Genomic DNA, 19886 nt, shown 5'->3' on the forward strand with positions numbered 1-19886 from the left:
AATAATTTAAATTCCACCGGTACGGACGGTATGATATGTTTAGACACCTTTTATATTATTTTAGCGAAACAAAGAACCACTAACTTTATCTAATTACATAATTCAAGGGTTTTTATGAAACTGTCAATTTTATTTTCAAAAAAATTTTTTTTTTTTACGGAATTTACTCATAAAAATATCATCTATATTATCAAGACAGTTTTTAATAAAAAATTGATAAATTTTTTGATTGTATTAAAATTTGATGATTATTGAAAGTGATTCTAGAATCAACAATACCTGAACCCGATGACATATTTAATTGAAAAACTTTCCTACATATTTTATTGTAGAATAAAAAGCAAATATAAACAGCGAATAAATGATACTGATTAAAATAATAATAATAATAATAATAATAATAATAATTGGAGTAATCTATTTAATCGTGAATTATGTTGAGTGTATGCGGTTACCAAAGAAACGTTTGGCTCTGCTGGTAGTAGCTGCTGAAAGTCCGACAAGGATCCGTGGACATTTGAGAATAGTAGGGGAGAGGAGGATATAGGTGGGTAGAGGTGCTCTCGATAAGGAGACATTAGCGACCCGTATGTGATACCAACCGCGTTCTGATAAGCCACACACGTCTAACCAGCGACCGACAAGTCGCCCCCGACTGCTTCAGACTCTTTTTTTTTATGCTCAACCTTTACTCGGCCCAATGAAATTGTCATTTATTTCAATAATTTCATTAAAAAAAATTAAAAAAAAACTATTGATCTGAGAATGTCCCGAAAAAAATTAATAAAGAAATGAAACTATGTATTTTTTATTGAATTATAAACTTTTTTTTTGTGGCAAAAAAAAATTTATAATTTTATTTTAGTATCCAGCTATCGTACCCGTATTGCACAGTCAACTCGATAACGTTAACTTAATTTTTTTTTCTTGGTACAAAAAGTTTGCAAAAGAGGTTGCAGATAATTATCAATATCAAAAAAAAAATTAATATTAATAATAATCTTGTGAACATTTATTATTATTATTATTAAAATAAAAGAGATAAACTCAATAGTGAGATCGGCTTTTGATTTACATTAGACTTATATCAATGAGTATATATCTGAATAATAGAGACAGAGGGATATTATTGAAAAGGAGAGAAGTATTATATTATATCATAGTATATATAGAAGAGAAAATGTAACAAAGGCAAAGAAGATAAAGGATATTATAATAGGACAGTGAGAGGAATGGATAAATACCGTTTATAACGAATAGATTCATTTCTCACTCTCATTCTCTCCATGCGGATTATTATTTTTCTCTTTCTCTTAGTTCGCGATAAATCGTTTCTGCTGCTGCTGCTGCTGCTGCTGCTGATGCTGATGTCTATGCTGGCGGTGCTGCTGCTTTTGCTGTTGGGGTTCGTGGGCGGACGGGTAAAGTAGGTAAGCCGCACAAATGTGTGCAAGTACGTGGTATAGCATAGAGTCGATTGGAAATCGATCGTAAGCCTACAGACTACACACTTACGAACATATAATTCCGTAACCGTAAATAAGCCATTGATACACATACAAATGCTGATTTAATGTTTGTTGAGTTTTATCAACAGTTGGATTTTTTTTTTTTTTTTTTTTTTTTTTTTTAATAATAGTAATAGTAATAATACTGAAATATGTTTTCAATAACGGTGTATAAATATTTAGATGAATTTATCGTGTGAGAATTTATCGCGGGGGGTGTCGACAAAAATATTGAATGATAGGTGTGAGAGTATATGTATGTGTCACAATCGATTGTCGAGGGAGTAAAAAAAAGGGCGACGTGGGCGATCATCAGAGAGCCGACACACACGCCGGCAGTTACGCGGCGTTCGCACGCCCACCTGTTGAAACCGGAGCCCGACTAGAAGGTGAATCGAGACGGGGCAGTCGCGGTGGCACGACAACGAGGGCCACGAGCCCGCTCATTCATTATATTATGGAACCCGACGTAAGCTAAGTTGATTTTACGTTATGTTGACTTGCTTTAATTAGTAAATTATTTGTTTATTTTATAATTGTCAAGGTAACTGACTAAATTCAATTTTTAAATGTAATTGAAAATTTTTAGGAATTTATTTTTAGAACTCTTTCATAAGAGATGAGTATTGAAGGGTTTCTTTTTGATAAAGAAAATAAAAAAAAATTTCATTCATAATTTTGTACAATTTTCACAAGTGGATTTTTTTTCGGGCTTTTATAATAATGTAAAAAAAAATTTCCAAAAAATTAATCAGTCATTAATGGTTGATTAAGTTTAAAATATAAAACTTTTATCAATTAATTACTTCAAAAATAGGTTACAGAAATTAACTCTGTAGTATGATATATTACATAAATTTTTTCACAAAAAATAGAAATCATAAAAAACGAATTATAATCCACTTTGATTATAGTTTGATATAAGTTTATGTTTAGATTGTAATCAAAATGTTCAAGTCAATTAAAAAACGATAAACTGACTACAATCTTAAATTTCAATTATATATCCGTTGTTATCTATTTTATTTTTGGAACTATGTCCAAGAAGAAAAACAAAATAATTAATAAAAAATAATCTAAAATATAATGCAAACTCAATATAAAAGTGGTCATAAAACTTATAAAAATATACTGTTAAATGTAAAAAATAAAATAAAATTTATCCGCTATTTACGGCGTATACATGTATATGTATGTTGAGTATAAGATAAAAATTTAAAGATAATAAAAAGAAGAAATATATACACATAATCATATATATAAATACTGATAAAATGTTTTTCTCAAAGAATCAGTATTAATTGATGTTTTTTCAGTCTGGACCGAGGATAAATAATAAAAAAAAAAAAAAAAAAAAAAAAAAAATCAAGAAAGAAAGGCGACGATAAAGTCCCGATGGAAGTTGTTTTTCTTTATCAACATAAACTTGAATATTTTTTTATAAATTAATATATATGTGTACATAAAAAAATGTAAATCCACAATCGATCTCTCCTTTCGCTTTCTCCTCTGTACCACTACATCATCATCATTATCATCATCATCCTCATCATGCTCCTTAGTATTATTATTATTACAAGTATTATCGTTAATAATTTTTTTTGCACATATTGTATCTCGCGAAGGCTGATACCCTCATGATGATCTCTTGGACAAGACAACAATGCAATCTCAAACTCGTCTCTTATTGTTTAAATAATTTAAACAGTTGGAAAAACATTTACGATTTTATTTAATCGGTTTTTTATCAAACAAGTGTCTTATTTGGTGAGATGAAAAATGAAAATAATTAAAAATTAAAACAACAAATAAAATAAAATAATGATAATAATGATTGAACTAAAATATATCAAGTATGTACATCAGTAAGTACAATGTAATATACATAAGTGAATGCCATAAAAGGGTTTTGATAGCAAAAAAAAAAAAAAAAAAAACAAAAAATGAGAGAATAAGTTACGAAAAGAATAAGACGGAAAGAGTCCAAAAGTTAAAAGAGAATCCATCCATAAATAAGAAGAACGTGGCTTCGGCGAAACGACGGATCGCCGCGCAATCTCCAACGGAATAATAATGCGGGTAAAATAAAACCGGCGTTTCCCCCTTCATTTCTCTTTTTCTCTCTTCCTCAACGCATATACATACACTCTTTACCTCAACTCTGGTTTGGTCTCTGGTAGTTCTGAGCTCTGAGCTCTGCGTTCTGGATACCTAACAGTGTATGTGTCTCCTCTCTACTCGCAATACCGCACACAGACCCTCATAGAGATGGGAAGATCAAACACTGGAAATTACAGCATTGTGAGCATTCTTCTTGAATCGTTCCCTCTCCAGTACACCAGAGATAAACGTACAGAGTATCCTTTTTTTACATTCACCTCCTCCTCCTTCTCCTCGATCTTCATCTTCATATATGACCGTTCATCTCGTCCATGATCACATATCAACATTTCTCAAGCTCGCATATCTTCCGGGAAAAAATTTTCCACATAGCCCCAGGCGAATACGCAACTAAGTAAAATTATTTTTATATTTATTTATTTATTTACTGCGTGAGTGTGTCGGTTTTTTTTTATTATCATTATTTTTATTTTGTGTTTAATGTCGTAGTATCATCACCTCATTCATTGCTATCTATGCATCTACCGACGTTTTGCTCTGTACCTACACGGAAATCGAGCGGCGGAGTCTGCGTGTCCACCTATAAGGCCAACGTAAAACGTAAAACGTCAGACGATTATTCTTAAGATACGAACGCGAACCCACCAGTAAGCTTTAAACCACCAAAGGAAACCATATAAAAAAATATCTGAACCAAATAAAAAATAAAATACAAATATATTTATTTTTTTATCTTTTTTCCTTTTATTTGATTTCCATTTATTTTCACTATTTTTTGCCTTCACATTTTTTTTTTTTTTCGCAACAAATCCAGCATTTATTAAAAACTTGTTGAATTTTATTACTGCTCTGATTTCGGATAGGAGTATTGAATAAAAATTTTAAGCTGTAATCCCTCTCGGTTAGATTTTATTTGACGTGTAAATATATAAAAAACATTAAAAAACCACACAGAGAATAATAATAATAAGTTAAGATAAAGAAACAATATCTTGTTTGGCTCGACAAACATCGGCACGCGCGACTCCCGGTGTTGTATCGGCATTGAAGCGAGCCTAATTGCCTGTACTGAGACTTAACTGAGGAAGAGGTATAGTAAGTACTATTTGCTCACGGCAAACACAACCCAACTTCGATGTAAACACAGTCTTCAAACATACTCGAGTATCATCTTACCGTCTATATCATTACACGGGCACACGGTATGAGCGTTCATGCAATCGAAGTACTCTGTGAAAATTCGTAAAGACGTCGGTTTTTTTTTTTTTTTTTTCGTCGTCAAATAAAATATATAATATCTGTGGAGGCTGTTCTATTGCTCCTCTTCAATCTTGATCTCAATCATTTTTTTTTTTAGATTTTTTGTTGTGGTAAAGTTGTTGGTTGTTGTTGTTGTTGGTGCTCTGTACATCCAATGTATCTTTTTCATACTCCCTCGCTCAATATCTTACTCACTCATACTCTTTCTCTTTTCTCCTTTTCATCTCTGTCCAGGCCAGATGAGTAGAGACCAGCAGTGTAGTGTGTTCCGATCAGTTAACGCTAATGAGCGATATATTTGGATGCTCTCTCGCATACCATGAGTTATCTCTACCGACGACCGCGTGTTTTACGTCTCTATGTATCTTCCACAGTTTTAACACAGCAAAAAAAATAATTTAAATAAATAAATAAATTAATAAAATAAATGACTAGAATAACAATAGTAACTGAAAAATAAAATAAACTTTACGAGATATTTTGAATGGTGTAAAATAAAATTAATTATTGTAAAAGTTTAAATGATGTGGTGTATAATATATACGTATTTTTCTCAATAATAATGTATACTACTAGCCACACGTGCGTAGATAATCGCCCGCGGGTGCAGGATGTATTGAACGACGGAATACGCAATGCTTGTAACTTGTAACTTGTAACTAGTGTAGCCTCTTCAGTATGGATATCTGTAGTGTATAGTGTATAGAGAGAAAAAAATAAAAATAATAAAATAACCAATTCCAAGCGAAAGATGAGGATAAAGAGACTTATATCTTAAAAGACTTGAGAGAAAATGTATAGGAGACTAGACTACTCGATTCTCCGCCTGTTTTTACACAGCTTTTCTCTCATCTCATTCGCATCCTCTTTTCTCTAATCGCTTCCAAGTATCAGAATCCTAAAACGGTTACGGGGACAAGGCTAACGCGTTAATAAGGACAATAACCCTTTGCTATTTCCCACTTAGTTCGGTTTTAGATTTTTAGAATAAACGATTAAGGTTTTTTCTAATTTTTTTTAAGATATTAAAAGTTCAAGACAATAATCTAAAACTTCAACTGTTAATTTTGTTCCGAAAAATTATCAAACTAATGAAAGTTTATCTTTAAAAAAATCAAATAAACATTTGTAACTACCATTTATATGTGCATCACGATTTCTCGGTCTTGCTTAAATAGTAATTAACAATTGATAGCATGAAATAAAAATAAAAATATGAGGCTACAGATAAATTGAAATAGGTAGTTTAATATCACGATTAATGTATGCATATACAATGATAATAATGAGGGTAATTTGGGCGTTGTAAATCGACAAAACAGCTGGCATTGGCATCCAACAATACACTCAGCCCGAGACAACAGTATGTAGTATAGCGGTGAGTTGAGCGTGCACTAATATACACAAAGAGAGAAAGAGAGAGAGAGAGAGAGAGAGAGAGAGAGAGAGAGAGAGCTGGGTCGCGAGTGAATCGCGAAAAGGCCTTTACGGAGCGCAGAGCACGATCGAGATACCCTATCGGCCGGCATTTCGAGTGAATATTAGCGTAATGAGCTCGATAGCCGGGCGATACCAGAGATTTTAACCCGTCGTAACGTCACGTACCACACTCTCTCGCGAAATATCCCTCAACCCTATTTTTGCCTCCCTCTACTCCAAATGCTCCTCTGTACTACAGTTACCTTTCTCCTTTTCTCTTTTTTTTTCTCTAGTTCAATCAAAATAACATTTCATTAATGAGATTAATTAAAAAATAATACCTAATGGTCTTAATATAATTATTTATTTATTTTCCTTTATTTAAACCCAACAGCCCATAGAGCTAATAACAGGGTTACTCAATGACTTTTGTTAAATTGCACTGTACTTTTTTTACTATTGACGTTTTGAAAGATATAAGCTCATCCCGATGTTACACTCATCAAGAGCTTTCATTTGAGTACCCACATGCATTTTCATATATAATATATATAAATATATGAAAAATTGATGTGGGTACTCAAATGAAAGGTCTTGATGAGTGCAACATCGGGATGAGCTTATATCTTTAAAAATGTCAATAGTTCACAAGATACAAGATCATTTCTTAATTATGTATCTATACATTTCGGAGCTATATAAAGTATGACATTACGTTCAGTAATTATGATTGTTTATTTACAGTATGAAGTGATTATTTTATGCAAAAATATTTAGTCTTTGTATTTAGAAATCAACAAATTATCAAATTGCACGAGTCAAAGATAAAATAACTTTTTTAACCAACAAATAAAATTTTTGTTATAAATTTTAAATTATCAAACAGAATTAGCTCTGTTTATTTTATTTTTATTTTTCATTATTCCAAGAACTATTAACTAATCAACCGGTAATCAATTTTAAGCATAAGAAAAATCACGAATTAATCACAAGGAAAAAACGGTCGCGAGATAATAAACATAAATATAAATAATTGAGTTGATTATTTTGATTAGTACGTGACAGGTGAGAAAAATGAAGTAAGATGTTTATAAATTGTATTACAATATTATAATATGGAATATAATAAAATAAAATAAAATAAAATATAAATATAAGTATACAAAAGTAAAGGTTAAGGCGAAAAAACTTTTGCACAAGAAAGAGAAAAAGTTGAGTTAAAAAGAAAATAAAGGAGTAGGAACACCATTCCAGCCATGCCAGGGCCGTGTCGCGGGAGGCTCGAGTGACACCACAATGCGGTGTAGCAATTTGTAGGCTCGCCCTTCGTCTCCCTCCCGATATCCCTTCTGTTAAAACGGCAACCACCACTTCTTCTATATATATATATATATATATATATATATATATATATATATATATATTTGTATATTCTATATGGCTTCAACTTTTCTCTCGCTTAGCTTACATCAACTTCTCTCTATATGTGCACATGTACTCATGTATTGGGTATCTCATCCCATACACCGCTCCCAAGTGTTGTAACTGCTGCTGTTACTGCTGCCGCCTCAATCTCAACGTGTTTCTCCGCCTTCGTATGTTACCACCGTTACTATATTTACGACATACTCTCTCGCTACAAGTTCCGGACTTAACTTTAGTATACATCAAAATAGATATTATATAATACAATAAATTTATTGTAGATCATTGCAAGATTGATATGAAGGAGGAAATATTAAATCCATCATATGCATCTTTATAGAAATTTTTATAATACTTTACGAAAAGTCTTTTTAGAGTAGTAATATTTTTATTTTTAATTTTTGAATTAAAATTCTGGATAAAAGTCATAAAAAATTTTTTTTGTAGAAAATTTAATTATCTACAAGAAAGATCTTCATTAATTTAATTATATCTCCTGTTGTTTAGACAGAATTTTTATTCTAAGTTAAAATAAAAAATTTTTCAAACAAAATTTATATTACTAGAATTCAAATTTGCGCGCGCAAGCGCGCGCCTGATTTTCGGGTTTACACATATTTTCATGCTTATGATATATTTGACCAATCACGTTACAAATAGTTTGCTTACATGATATATTTTCATATTTTTCATTTAAATTATAAAAGTGGACTAGAATTTGAATTTGCGCGCGCAAGCACGCGCCTTACTATAGCGTTTGCATATATTTTCATGCTCATGATATATTCGACCAATCACGTTACGAATAGTTTGATGCCACATACATTTCATCTCAATGTTATTATGGGATTTTCATTATCATCCATAATTCTTAATTATAATATGTATATCAGGAATGTGGACTAGCGAAATGATTTTTATTAAAATAAACGATACTGTGAATAAAAGAACTGACACCAACAATCTAAGTATTTTATATAATGATATATTAACGGATTATAAATCAACTAGGAGAAAATAATTTATTTTGTATTAGAGACTTAACGGAGTAATTTAACTTTAAGTTTTTGTTTATATAGTATGCTGACCTTCGAGAGTAATTTATTTGAGGTATTTGGAATTATATTTTATATATGGAATTTGAATCGAATATTTCACGCAAGCAGCGCTAGTTTGTATGACGAATGCTTTGCGGTATAGTGCATAAAGTTTAGATTCGAGTTAACTGTTGCCACGCAATAACAATTTTATAAGTGTCGTGTGTACTTTATTTCTGCGTTAATAGTAAGAATAATTAATGAATCTATCAATTTTGTTAATTTTGTGATGATTTATATGACTAAGGCAACTGTGCAATGTAAGATAGTGATTGTTAGAATTCGTATTATGGTAAATATTGGAATTGTATCAATTGTTGTTATTTTGTTAGTTATTAATTTGTGTAATTTTCAGATGCCTGATGAAGGTCTAATAAATGACCGAAACGTCGCAGAAATAATAATGTAATTTGTTATTATGATCCTATCTAGTCCACATTCCTGATATACATATTATAATTAAAATTTATATTTTTCAAATATTTAACACCAAATCGATCATACTAAAATGACTCCTAAATAATAAGGTAAAAGACCTAGTTATTGACACTTGCAATTATTTTTTTAATTAAAAAAAAAAATCAACTCTCATAAATTAATAAATATAATTTTTGAATTATAAATTTTAAAATAATTAATTTTTTAAGAAAAAATTATTTTTTTAATTAGAATAAAATTGCAAGTGTCAAACAACTAAGCCAGTATCAATAATTGGGTCTATTACCTTAAATACACTAAAAAAAAAAATTCCTAACTGGACAATAAATTTTCTTGACTTAAAAAAATATTAAGGAAGATTGAAAATTTCTTGAGCGAAGAAAATTTCTTCTCGCTCCAAAATAACTTTTGTCTTCCTTAAAATTTTCTTAGTGCAAGAAATTTTTTTTTCTGTCTATATATAACTATCGAAAATGAAACAGTTAATTTGATCAGAACTTGTTACTTATATGCCCTGTAAGAAATGTTGTGTGACCAATAAAAATAATAAAAGTAAAGAGTAAAGAGTAAAGAGTAAAAGTAACCAGCGAAGACCGCCTCCGCCGATCGACACTGATAAAAACCTTAGAGCGAGAGTAGAGACTGGACCGCGGGATTTGCGTCTCTTTACTCTCGCGCGTATACCGATCTTTGCCTGTTTATTGACAAGATCCTTTATTGTAATCCCTTTACTTGTAGCTCAAAAAACAAACAAAATAAATTAACAAATAAAGAGAGTAAGGGGCAGAGTACATGAACGCAGTACTGAGAGAATGAGCAAGTAAAGAGAAGTAAGAAAAGAAACTGTCGTCCGACACCCGAGTGACGACCGTGAGAGAAGCTGTGCACAAGAGATCCGGTGCGATTTAAATATTTTTGCTTCTTCTTGTTTCTCGTGTCCTTTAACTCACATATATTCTTGCGATTTCTTGGCGGGCTAACGCACACAATTGGAAACCGCGATCGACGGTTGATTCAATTCGATTGGAAAAAAAAAAACCCAAAAACAATCCTTTTCCTTTTCCTTTTTTTGTTTATTTTTATGCACGCCGAGGCTTTTAATGGGATGATTAGATAGCTCGATAGTAGACTCGGGTCCAAACAACGACGGGCAAAACGACAGATACGCCCCCTTCCGTTTTTTTTTTTTATTTTCGAAATTCTTGTTTTCTTTTAAGGAGTAGACAGTTTGCCGGTTGAAAGATCGCTCTTGGAAACAACTACGAGATGGTGTGTGGAGATATTATACTTTACTTGTGAACACGATTCAATAAGACATTCTACAAAATCATCGGTTATTAATTTAACCTCCTCCATCCCAGCGGGAAATTATTATCACTTCTCTACGGGATACTCTTTATTCCCACTTAGCTTCCCACCTTGTATTTATGTATCAATGATTGTTATTATAGTAAACAACGATAATACTTATGCGATGATGATGATCATAGTGATGATACAGAGTACAATGCGATTAAGTCGCTTCATTAACGCTCTTTTATTTATCATTTTTTTTTTTTTTTTCTATTAAAAATGAACTGTTATTATTCGGTGATTTATTTTAATAATGTATCAAATTCAAAATGATTTATTGTACGATAACGATCACTATCGACACCGGATGATCGAGTTCAGGGGTGAGAGTTATAGTTTGTATACGTAGTACATATAATAGCAACAGTAGGTTCAGTACTCACTACTGACGACGACATTAACGTGGGGGTTATTAACTTCGTAACACGCGGAACTAATTAGCTTGTTCGTGTACGCAGACGAGAAAACACAAGAGCGATGAACGAGCTAAAATTATTGCGGAAAGTTAGGCCAATATCTGCGGTGAATGGGATCATTGTCGATTAATTAACCTATACAAATTTCCCATGGTGATTGTATTTTATAAACTACTAGATACTTAATGAATCTATGCAAATTTAAACATATTTATATTTACATTTACAGACAAGATTAAATTATAAATTGTTGTTAGATTTTATTTAAGGAAGTTCTTAGACAAGAAAAAGACACCAATTGGCTATGGCTATTGGTTTCTTTCTCATGCACTTGTGCTGCCTCTCTTTACAGGCTATCGCTCATTTACTTCTACTCACGTAAAATATCAAAAGTCACTAAGTTCAAACATTTTTTATAAAAAAATTAATACCGCTCGTTTGTGTTATTTTTGATAAAAAATAATTTTTCTATCTTCAATTAATAATTCTTAGTTTTTTAAAACAATCCTAAGAAAAATACGATTGATATTTAATAAAATATTAAATGATAATATTTCAAAATTTAGTGCGTAAGGATTAATTAAAAAAATTACTGGGTATTAAGGATACTTATGAGTATAAATATTATTAATAAAATTGTTAAATTTTTAATTTGTTAATTTTTTCTAGGCATCACTAAATAAATTTATTTTTGTGCAATTTTCGAGCCAAAATTTCAGAATTTAAAAATTTTTAATTTTTACTTAAGGAATGTTCTAATTGTTGAATAATGCCGGTTGGCACTAAATAAATAAATAAATAAGTACTCTAAATTTCAGAAAAAATTTAAGAAAGTTTTTTTTCAGAACGTCCTTAAAAAAAAATTAAAATTATAGCAGACGAAAATTTTGACTTTACTATTTATCTGAGAAAAAATAAAGACCTGTAACGTCACCACGTGAAAGTTTCAGTAGGCGACACGTGTGTATCGAAACGTTAAATTAATACATTTTTTTTTTTTTTTAATTATTTATTATCGCAGCTGTTACTTAAACTCTTTATCGTTTTGCTCCTAATTAGTCTAATTAAATTAACTATTTAATTTAATTTATTGGAGTTTTTTAATGTAGTGCACCTTAATAATTTTAATGACAAATGAAGCGTATAAATAAATAAATAAAAAGAGTTTTAAATTTCGCGCCAAAATTAAATAACCGCCAAAAGAGGAAGTTTTTTATCACAAGTTGAAGAATACTTATTAAAATCAATTAAAATTGATTTATAATTTGGCATGTATTATTAAATTAAAAATTAATGAGTAAAGAGTCGCATTGAGACGATTTTAATTGGACAAACGAAACAAAAGCTCAAGCACAATTATTAAATATTTAAAAACATGATACTGAGTTCGGCAAAACATCTGACAATTTTATTTTAATTAAAAATAATTTTATAAAATTAAATTCATGATTTTTTTTGAGAAAAATTTATTGAAAAAATGATAAGATGTTTTTTAAAGTCAGTATCAATAAAAACAACAACAGTTTAGGCTGATAAGAGTAAAGTATAAGTAAAAAAGGAAGACAATAAAGTTAACCGACATCTAAAAATTTTTAGAATTTCTTTTATCGAAAAAATAAAAAATTTCACATGTAGAAATTTTTAAAAATTATTTTTTTTTGTTCTAATTTAATTGATAAATTTTTCGCTGTCGGCTAATTTTAGTTGTGAGAATAAAGTTAGCCGATATCTAAAAATTTTATGACACTGAAGTTAGCAGACATTAAAAATTATTTAATAATGCAATTACTGTAAAAAAAATTAAATTAAAAAATTCCACATGTAAAAATTAATAAAAATTACAAGTGAAAATTTTTAGAAGCATTTTTTTTATTGTAATTAACTTATTAAAAAAATTTTTTAAATTGACAGCTGACCGCTAACTTCAGTATTATAAAATTTTTAGAATTTTTTTTTATTAAAAAAATTATTGTAAAAAAATAAAAAAAAATTTGCACGTATAAAAAACTTGAAAAACTGCAAGTGAAATTTTTAAAAAATATTTTTTTGTTTTAATTAAATTAAAATTAAAAAAAAATCAAAAAATTTAAAACGTCGACTAACTTAAATGACATTTTTAGTTTTATGCAAATTTAAATGTCATTAAAAAAGGAAAAAAAAGATTGGTTGGGATAGGACTCACGTTTTAGCGGCTTTGGGTTGCTCTGTTTGCGGCGTGACATCCTCCTCGACTGTCTGCCATCACCAAACTAACGTCAACATTGTTTATGATGATACTTAAACAATAACAATGACGATTACGATGGCGGTGATGTTGATGCTGATGATGAGTGTCTTGAAATGTCAAAAGACTGCTACCAAATACACACGCGTACCAAAATTACGAACATGTACAAGCTCTTTCACCAAAACACGTTACAAATAATAACTAAAAATAATAAAAATAATAATAATGTAAAAAAACAATTAAAAAAAAAAATAAACAACGACATGCAGTGTGAAAAGGCGAAAATGTAGTATGTAAGCGAGGAAGAGCTAAACAAACACTCAATGAGATTCACTAGAGCAATTTTAATTATATTGTATTTGTTTTCTTTCCGTCGTAATAAATATTTTCATTTGCCCGCACATTAACAACAAAAACCGACAAAAGTTTATTCAAAATTTAACTTCGATTGTTTTTTGTTAGCAATCTCAGTTAAGTTTAATTTAAAATTAACGTTTTGCGCGGATTCTTAGTATTCCGCGCACAAACACTACACCTCATGCGTCCGCTTTCAGCGGGCAACTAAACAAACGTCGTGTCATGCTAAACAACCCCCCACTCTAACGCTCTGCGGCGTGACACCATCCTAAACTAAGTGGGAGAAATTACAGAGTGGGAATAACAACCAACTCCGCCTACTTTCAATGCTGACTTTACCGCAATTATATTTACTTCTTTATCGACAACTATTTTCCAATAAAAAACTTGTGATGAATTTAAATTAATTGAATTTATCCAATTGTCAAAAAAAATGGCGGCTGATTTCTGATTTGTTTAAATTTACGCGCGAAAATTCAAATTTTTTTGAAAATTAATTTTTGTTTTTAATTTAACCTAGAAATTTATTTTTTTTAATGACTTTTAAATATAAAAAACATTTTAAAATACAATTTATGTGACACAAATAAAAGCTATTTATTTATAATTTATTTTAATGAAGATGAAACTTTAAAAAATAATGGCGGGTGATTTTTTATTTGTTTAAATTTACGCGCGAAAATTCAAAAATTTTTTTTAATAATTTTTTATTTTAATTTAACCTAGAAATTAAATTATTTTAATGAAGATGATTGATAGAAAACTTATCTTTCTTTAATTAATCTGTTATTTATAAACAAACATCAATTACACTGTCAAAAAAGAAATGTTTTCTAATCACTTATCTCTATGTCAAATACTTAGAGAAAAAAGCACACTAAAATTTTGTAATTATGAGATAAATATAATCTATTTATCTATTTGAGTAATCAATGATTAAGAAATAATATTTAATTAGATTATCGATTATTAATTTGGAGATATTGATTTTGATAGTGCATGATAAAAATAGATAAAGTTGTATATATTATTGTTTGATTCGCCGAAGCGAGGAAAACAAAAGAAATTTGTTAAATATTGGTCGGTAAGAATGATTTTAGATTTATTTTTTATCTTCTGCAGATTTCTTACCGACTGTTGAAGAAACGTACGAAAATTTATGAATAGGTGGCACCGCACTGCGGATGAACGAAATTTATAAAATTTATAACTTTGTAAATAAGCAGTCAAACAAAAAAACATTGTGACAATTAGCTTAATCAAACAAAAAATTAAAAATAATGAAGACAAGAAAAGAAGACATTAAATTTTAATTAGACTGTTGACTTTAATTGAGGAAAAAGTATAAAAATTATATCAGGCTTTAAAGAGCCTCATTAAATGATTGATTGACAGTAAAGTGTCCTAGAATTTAAATTTATGTAAAAAAAATATAATGAAACTGGACAGTTTGAATTTTTTGAGAAAAATAGCTATGTAAGTTGAGGAAAATTTATCTTTAGAACAATGACAATTCCTTGGGAATAAAATATGAAAATAAATAATAAAAATATGGAATAAATTAATTTGTTCTCTTTCATTGATTTTTATCAATAGATAATATCAATAATTAAATATATATGAATAAATTTTTAAATCCCGATTACAGTGAATAAATTATTGCAATACCTGTTGAAGATAAAATGAATTTTCCTTCTTTAAAATTACAAATATCTGTACTCGGTTATGCAAATAACTTAATTTAAGTTGAAACTCTTTAATTTTTAAAGAATAAATTAGTCCGCAATTATTATTAAGAACAAATTATATGAAAATTAAAAATTTAAGTCAACTGCCTTTTTAAAATTTGTTAAAATTGATACTAAAATGGATATTTTTTTAGAAAAACGTGTAAGTATGTAAATTGAAGCTTAATTTCTCAGCTTTCAGATGCATTTTACAGAAATTAAATATCTCAACGCGTTTAAAAATTATTTAAAGGAGAAGTAGTGAAAGTATGAAATTTTCAAAATTTTTAAATGCTTTAATTTCTAAACTAATTGATCGATTAAGCTCACATTAAAATTTCACCTCTATAATCGTCTATAAAAAGATTTTTATTAGGATCCTTACAGAAGCTTTCCGTCAAGAGGAAAAATTCTTGAGTCGAGAAAAGAATTTTTCTTCTTGCTTCAAGAAATTAATTTTTTTCAAAATGCCGTTCTTGGTTCAAGATTCTTGCTCTTGAGCCAAGTTAAATTTTTCTATAAGCGTAAATATATAAACTTTTGAACCTTATGCATTTTATGAGTCATCCTGTCGAGTTAAGTCGAAATATATCAAAATTTTAGCAAAATTACGTCATGAGAACAAATAGTTAGATTTTACTGAAATCTGCTAAAAAATATTCTTTTGTTTATGTTTTGTTTTTTGTTGTTTTTTCCATAAAATCTAACGCGCAGTAAGTGACTAATTTAGATATGGTATCTTGTGCATACAAAACAACTTATGGCTGCGGATCATAAAAGTTTTAAATTAATAAAGATTAACAATACTAATGGCAAATTCATTGAGATTTCATTGTTTTCTCATGTGTGTGAATGATTAATAAAATTAAACAAGTCTTACATCATCAGAAGACTGTATACAAAATAAAACTAATTCAAAACACATTAAAGTTTTCGCCGTTGTTTAATTATGAGATAACCAGTTTAGTATACTGATGATACTTTGACACATAAAATAATAAACAATACAACAACTTTGAATTAACCAAACAATGCGACTTTTTAACTAAAATCTATTTTTAATCTAATATCTTTTTTACATATACATATAAATACTTGTGTATTATAATATGTGTGTAATGAACTTATGATTAAGGAAATATTATCACTTCATAACATAAATCTAACTTCCTGTTTTTAAAAATAATATTTCTATTCTATTAATAACTAATATTCTAATTAATCAATTTTTTTTTCAATAGACAATTTTATACGATAAAATTATTCTTCGATCATTAGCCAGCAGCATAATTATTTATTTCAAATCGAAATAAACTATTTACTATTAATTAAAAGTGAGAAGCCTCGTTGATACAAAAAAAATCGTTAATGATAAGTGTGCTGATAAAATATTTTCTTACACCTAATATACACACATACATATACCCAGAAATATATATATATACATAAACGACACATATATTTTATCGTTCACGCAACAGACGACTGATCCATTCATATCGTGTCGGGTTGTTTTTATTTATATTTGCTCCGCTATAACATTTAATGTGTATACTTCAAAGAACAAATAAACTAGATTTTTTTACACACCACGAATAATAATCGCTAGTATTTAACTTAATTAATATACTTTATTTGATTTATTATTTTATCTTGTATTTAATCATCGCTAATTGTGTATTTTAATTAAATACCATTCGAATAAAAATTTTTTTCCGACAATTTTCTGTTATTTTATAAAATACGAAAATTGTTTTTTAATTTATAATTTATATTTATTGAAAAAAAAATTTTATCTTGATCTGATTTAATTTTTTTTAATGTATTTATATATTTATTGTGAGGAAATTTATCCTTTCTAAAAATCAACTACAAAATTACTGAAGTAATTTAAACTTTTTCATTAATCTATAAATTTACGCAAATGTAGTAGCGTGTTATTTTATATAAAAATATATAGTAAATCTTGAATTTTATTTAAAACATCGTTCTTATCTTGTAATAATAAGTAACTTATATTGAATGATATCTTTGAATCGACGTGGGAACGTCAGCCCTGTGAAAACGCATATGAATTTAAAATATATGCTAGCAAAAACATAAAATTAATTTATCTTTATTTTTCTGTTCCCCGTGAAGATAATTTAAAAATAAAAAATTTGTACTGATTTAATAAAAAATCTTTTATAAATTATTAAATCAAAAGTCAAAATTTTTTATTTATAAATTGTGTAATCAGTGAAAATTAAAATTACAATATGTGTAATCATGTTACTTATAATACCCACAATAAAGCTGAATTATTTTAAGAAATTGATAAACCGTAGAGATTGATAGCAGAAAAGAAAATAAAAATTGACCTTGATAATTAAACTTAGCAATTTAATATTTAATGACTTACCGGTCATTCATGATTAATTATTACTAGAAAAAAAAATTTATTGGTATAATAATAGAACTTTTTAACGCTTGCCCTTTTATGCTAAAATTATTATATAAAATTATCTTTAAATTTACTCTTTAATATTTATTTAACTAAATAAAATTCTAACATTAATTTTGTTATTTATTTCCAGAGACTTGATATACCCGATGGTTAAAAACGAAAATAGAAAAATAAATACCGTCCTTTGCATATCATTTATATGTTTCGTAATATGCTTTAAGCGTATAAATTTTATTTCTGGTCAATAAAATAGAAAGGAAAATTATAAATATTTAATTAATGGGTCTTTAACGATTAATAATATATAAACAGAAAAAAAAAAAAAACTTGCACCAAGAAAATTTTAAAGAAGACAAAAATTATTTTGGAGCGAAAAAAAATTTTTTTGGCTCAAGAAATTTTCAATCTTCCTTAATATTTTCTTGAGCCAAGAAAATTTACCCTCCAGTCAAGAATTTTCGGTAATTATTTAGGGGTTTATTCTATTTTTGGCCATATAAAAAATTACCGAATTTTTTTTTTTCAGTGTATAAATATCAATCAATAAAAATTATAATCCATTATCCGCGATAATTTAAAATTTAAATAAATTTTATCAAAATTCATAATACGCGATTGCAAGATAAGAAACACATTTCAATATCTCGTATTTCATAAACAACTTAATGGTTTGAATAACAAAAATATTCCGTAAGTCACGTGTAATTACCGGTCAAATAATATTAGGTATCAGGTCATTGAATACGTAGCCTTCAACGAATTAAATAGAAGCGATATCATTATTATACCTACAATTAAATCTGGGTCCCTGAGAATTATTATGTCAATATAGTTCAGCAAATTAATTCTTAATATAGTAATAAATCTAAATAAAAACATTTAAATTGTATCACCTTGACCCAATCCCAAACTATTAAGTGATAATTGATAAAAAAAAAAAAAAAAATACGAAATATCACGTACAAATATATGTTAGAAACTATCATAACAACTGATGACAATCATTGATCATATTTATATTCACCCTCCATATAAAATGTACCACAAAAGAGTATTATTGTCGCAAGCTGAATAAATAATCCACGATTATGTTAACTTACTTTTATATTATATAGTGGGTGAACGAACTCGTCAAACGACTTCATTGTATACTGAGACTATGAGGCGCGTAGTCTTTATCCTCATCCTTCAAGGCCGTGCAATAAGATGCACCTTGCGTTACCACATTTGTTATCTATAACAATATCAGAAAAAAATCCACAATCACTATTATTATTAAATCACTATTATTACTATCATAATAAATGATGATAAAGTTAGCTGACATTTTTGACTTTTTGATTTTATTTAATTTATTAAATTAGAATTAAAAAATATTTTTTTTTAAATTACAATTACAGTTTTTCAACTTTTTTACAAATGAAATTTTTATAAAAATTAAAAAAAATAAAATTGTATTAAAAAAAAAAAAATTACAAAAATTTTGATAAGTCGGCTAACTTTATTTTCATTCATAATAACAACATAGAAAAAAATCTAAATACCTGCAAACTAATTTTACCTACAACCGTTGAATAAATTTATTATGCCGTCATACCGGGATGTAGTAAAAAATACCAATTCTACTTCATCTTCATTGACACAACATATCTAAAACTATATCTAGAGCAAACATAGCTGTCATTACTCTCAAAATAATTAAATGGCATGCTTAATTGTAATTATAATTATCAATACTTATACCTGTTTTGTTATATTATAATTATTGTTGACGTTTTAATAAATGAATTTCGGGGGCTCGTCAACAAATGTGACCTAATGTTCTTCACTAAGCAGCATTAAGCTACGTGATATAACAATAAGGATACAAAGCATGTTCTAAAATTAAACATGGAGATCATCAGATATTTGGTATGAAGATCGAGACGAAATAATTTCATTTATGTCATTTAAATATGTAAGTAGTATATTTATACAGTTCAGTAGGGTTGGTTGTACTCTTCTTGTTTTGGTTACTCAACCGAGCGATGGTTCCAATAATACTAAAGTTAGCCGTCAGCTGTCAATTTTTTAACAAATTAATTACAGTAAA

The 19886-nt window shown here is 28.3% G+C and overlaps 1 protein-coding gene and 1 long non-coding RNA gene across 4 annotated transcripts in view; one reads left to right on the forward strand and one right to left on the reverse strand.

Moving 5' to 3' along the window:
• The window catches only part of Ush (Zinc finger protein ush), a 99884-nt gene extending 86080 nt beyond the window's left edge, over positions 1-13804 (reverse strand). Inside the window, exon 1 of one of the 2 annotated variants that reach the window (XM_074239345.1) lies at positions 13220-13804. In XM_074239345.1, the coding sequence (XP_074095446.1) occupies positions 13220-13259 (40 nt within the window). In that variant the 5' untranslated portion in view covers positions 13260-13804. Of the gene's footprint in view, positions 1-1244; positions 2196-13219 lie in introns of those variants that run through there. The other variant, XM_074239356.1, reaches the window with a different exon arrangement.
• LOC141525578 (uncharacterized) lies at positions 8195-9234 on the forward strand. 2 transcript variants are annotated; one of them, XR_012478863.1, is made up of 3 exons: positions 8566-8701; positions 8813-9122; positions 9186-9234. It is a non-coding gene; the product is annotated as an uncharacterized LOC141525578 (long non-coding RNA). The 2 variants fall into 2 exon arrangements; XR_012478859.1 differs by having other exon boundaries at positions 8195-9122.
• Positions 13805-19886: the final 6082 nt, after the last annotated feature.

This window comes from Cotesia typhae, unplaced genomic scaffold, assembly GCF_013202065.1.
Source record: "Cotesia typhae breed Kobodo isofemale line unplaced genomic scaffold, CoteBio_Ctyphae contig_11, whole genome shotgun sequence".
NCBI classification, from domain to species: Eukaryota; Metazoa; Arthropoda; class Insecta; order Hymenoptera; family Braconidae; genus Cotesia; species Cotesia typhae.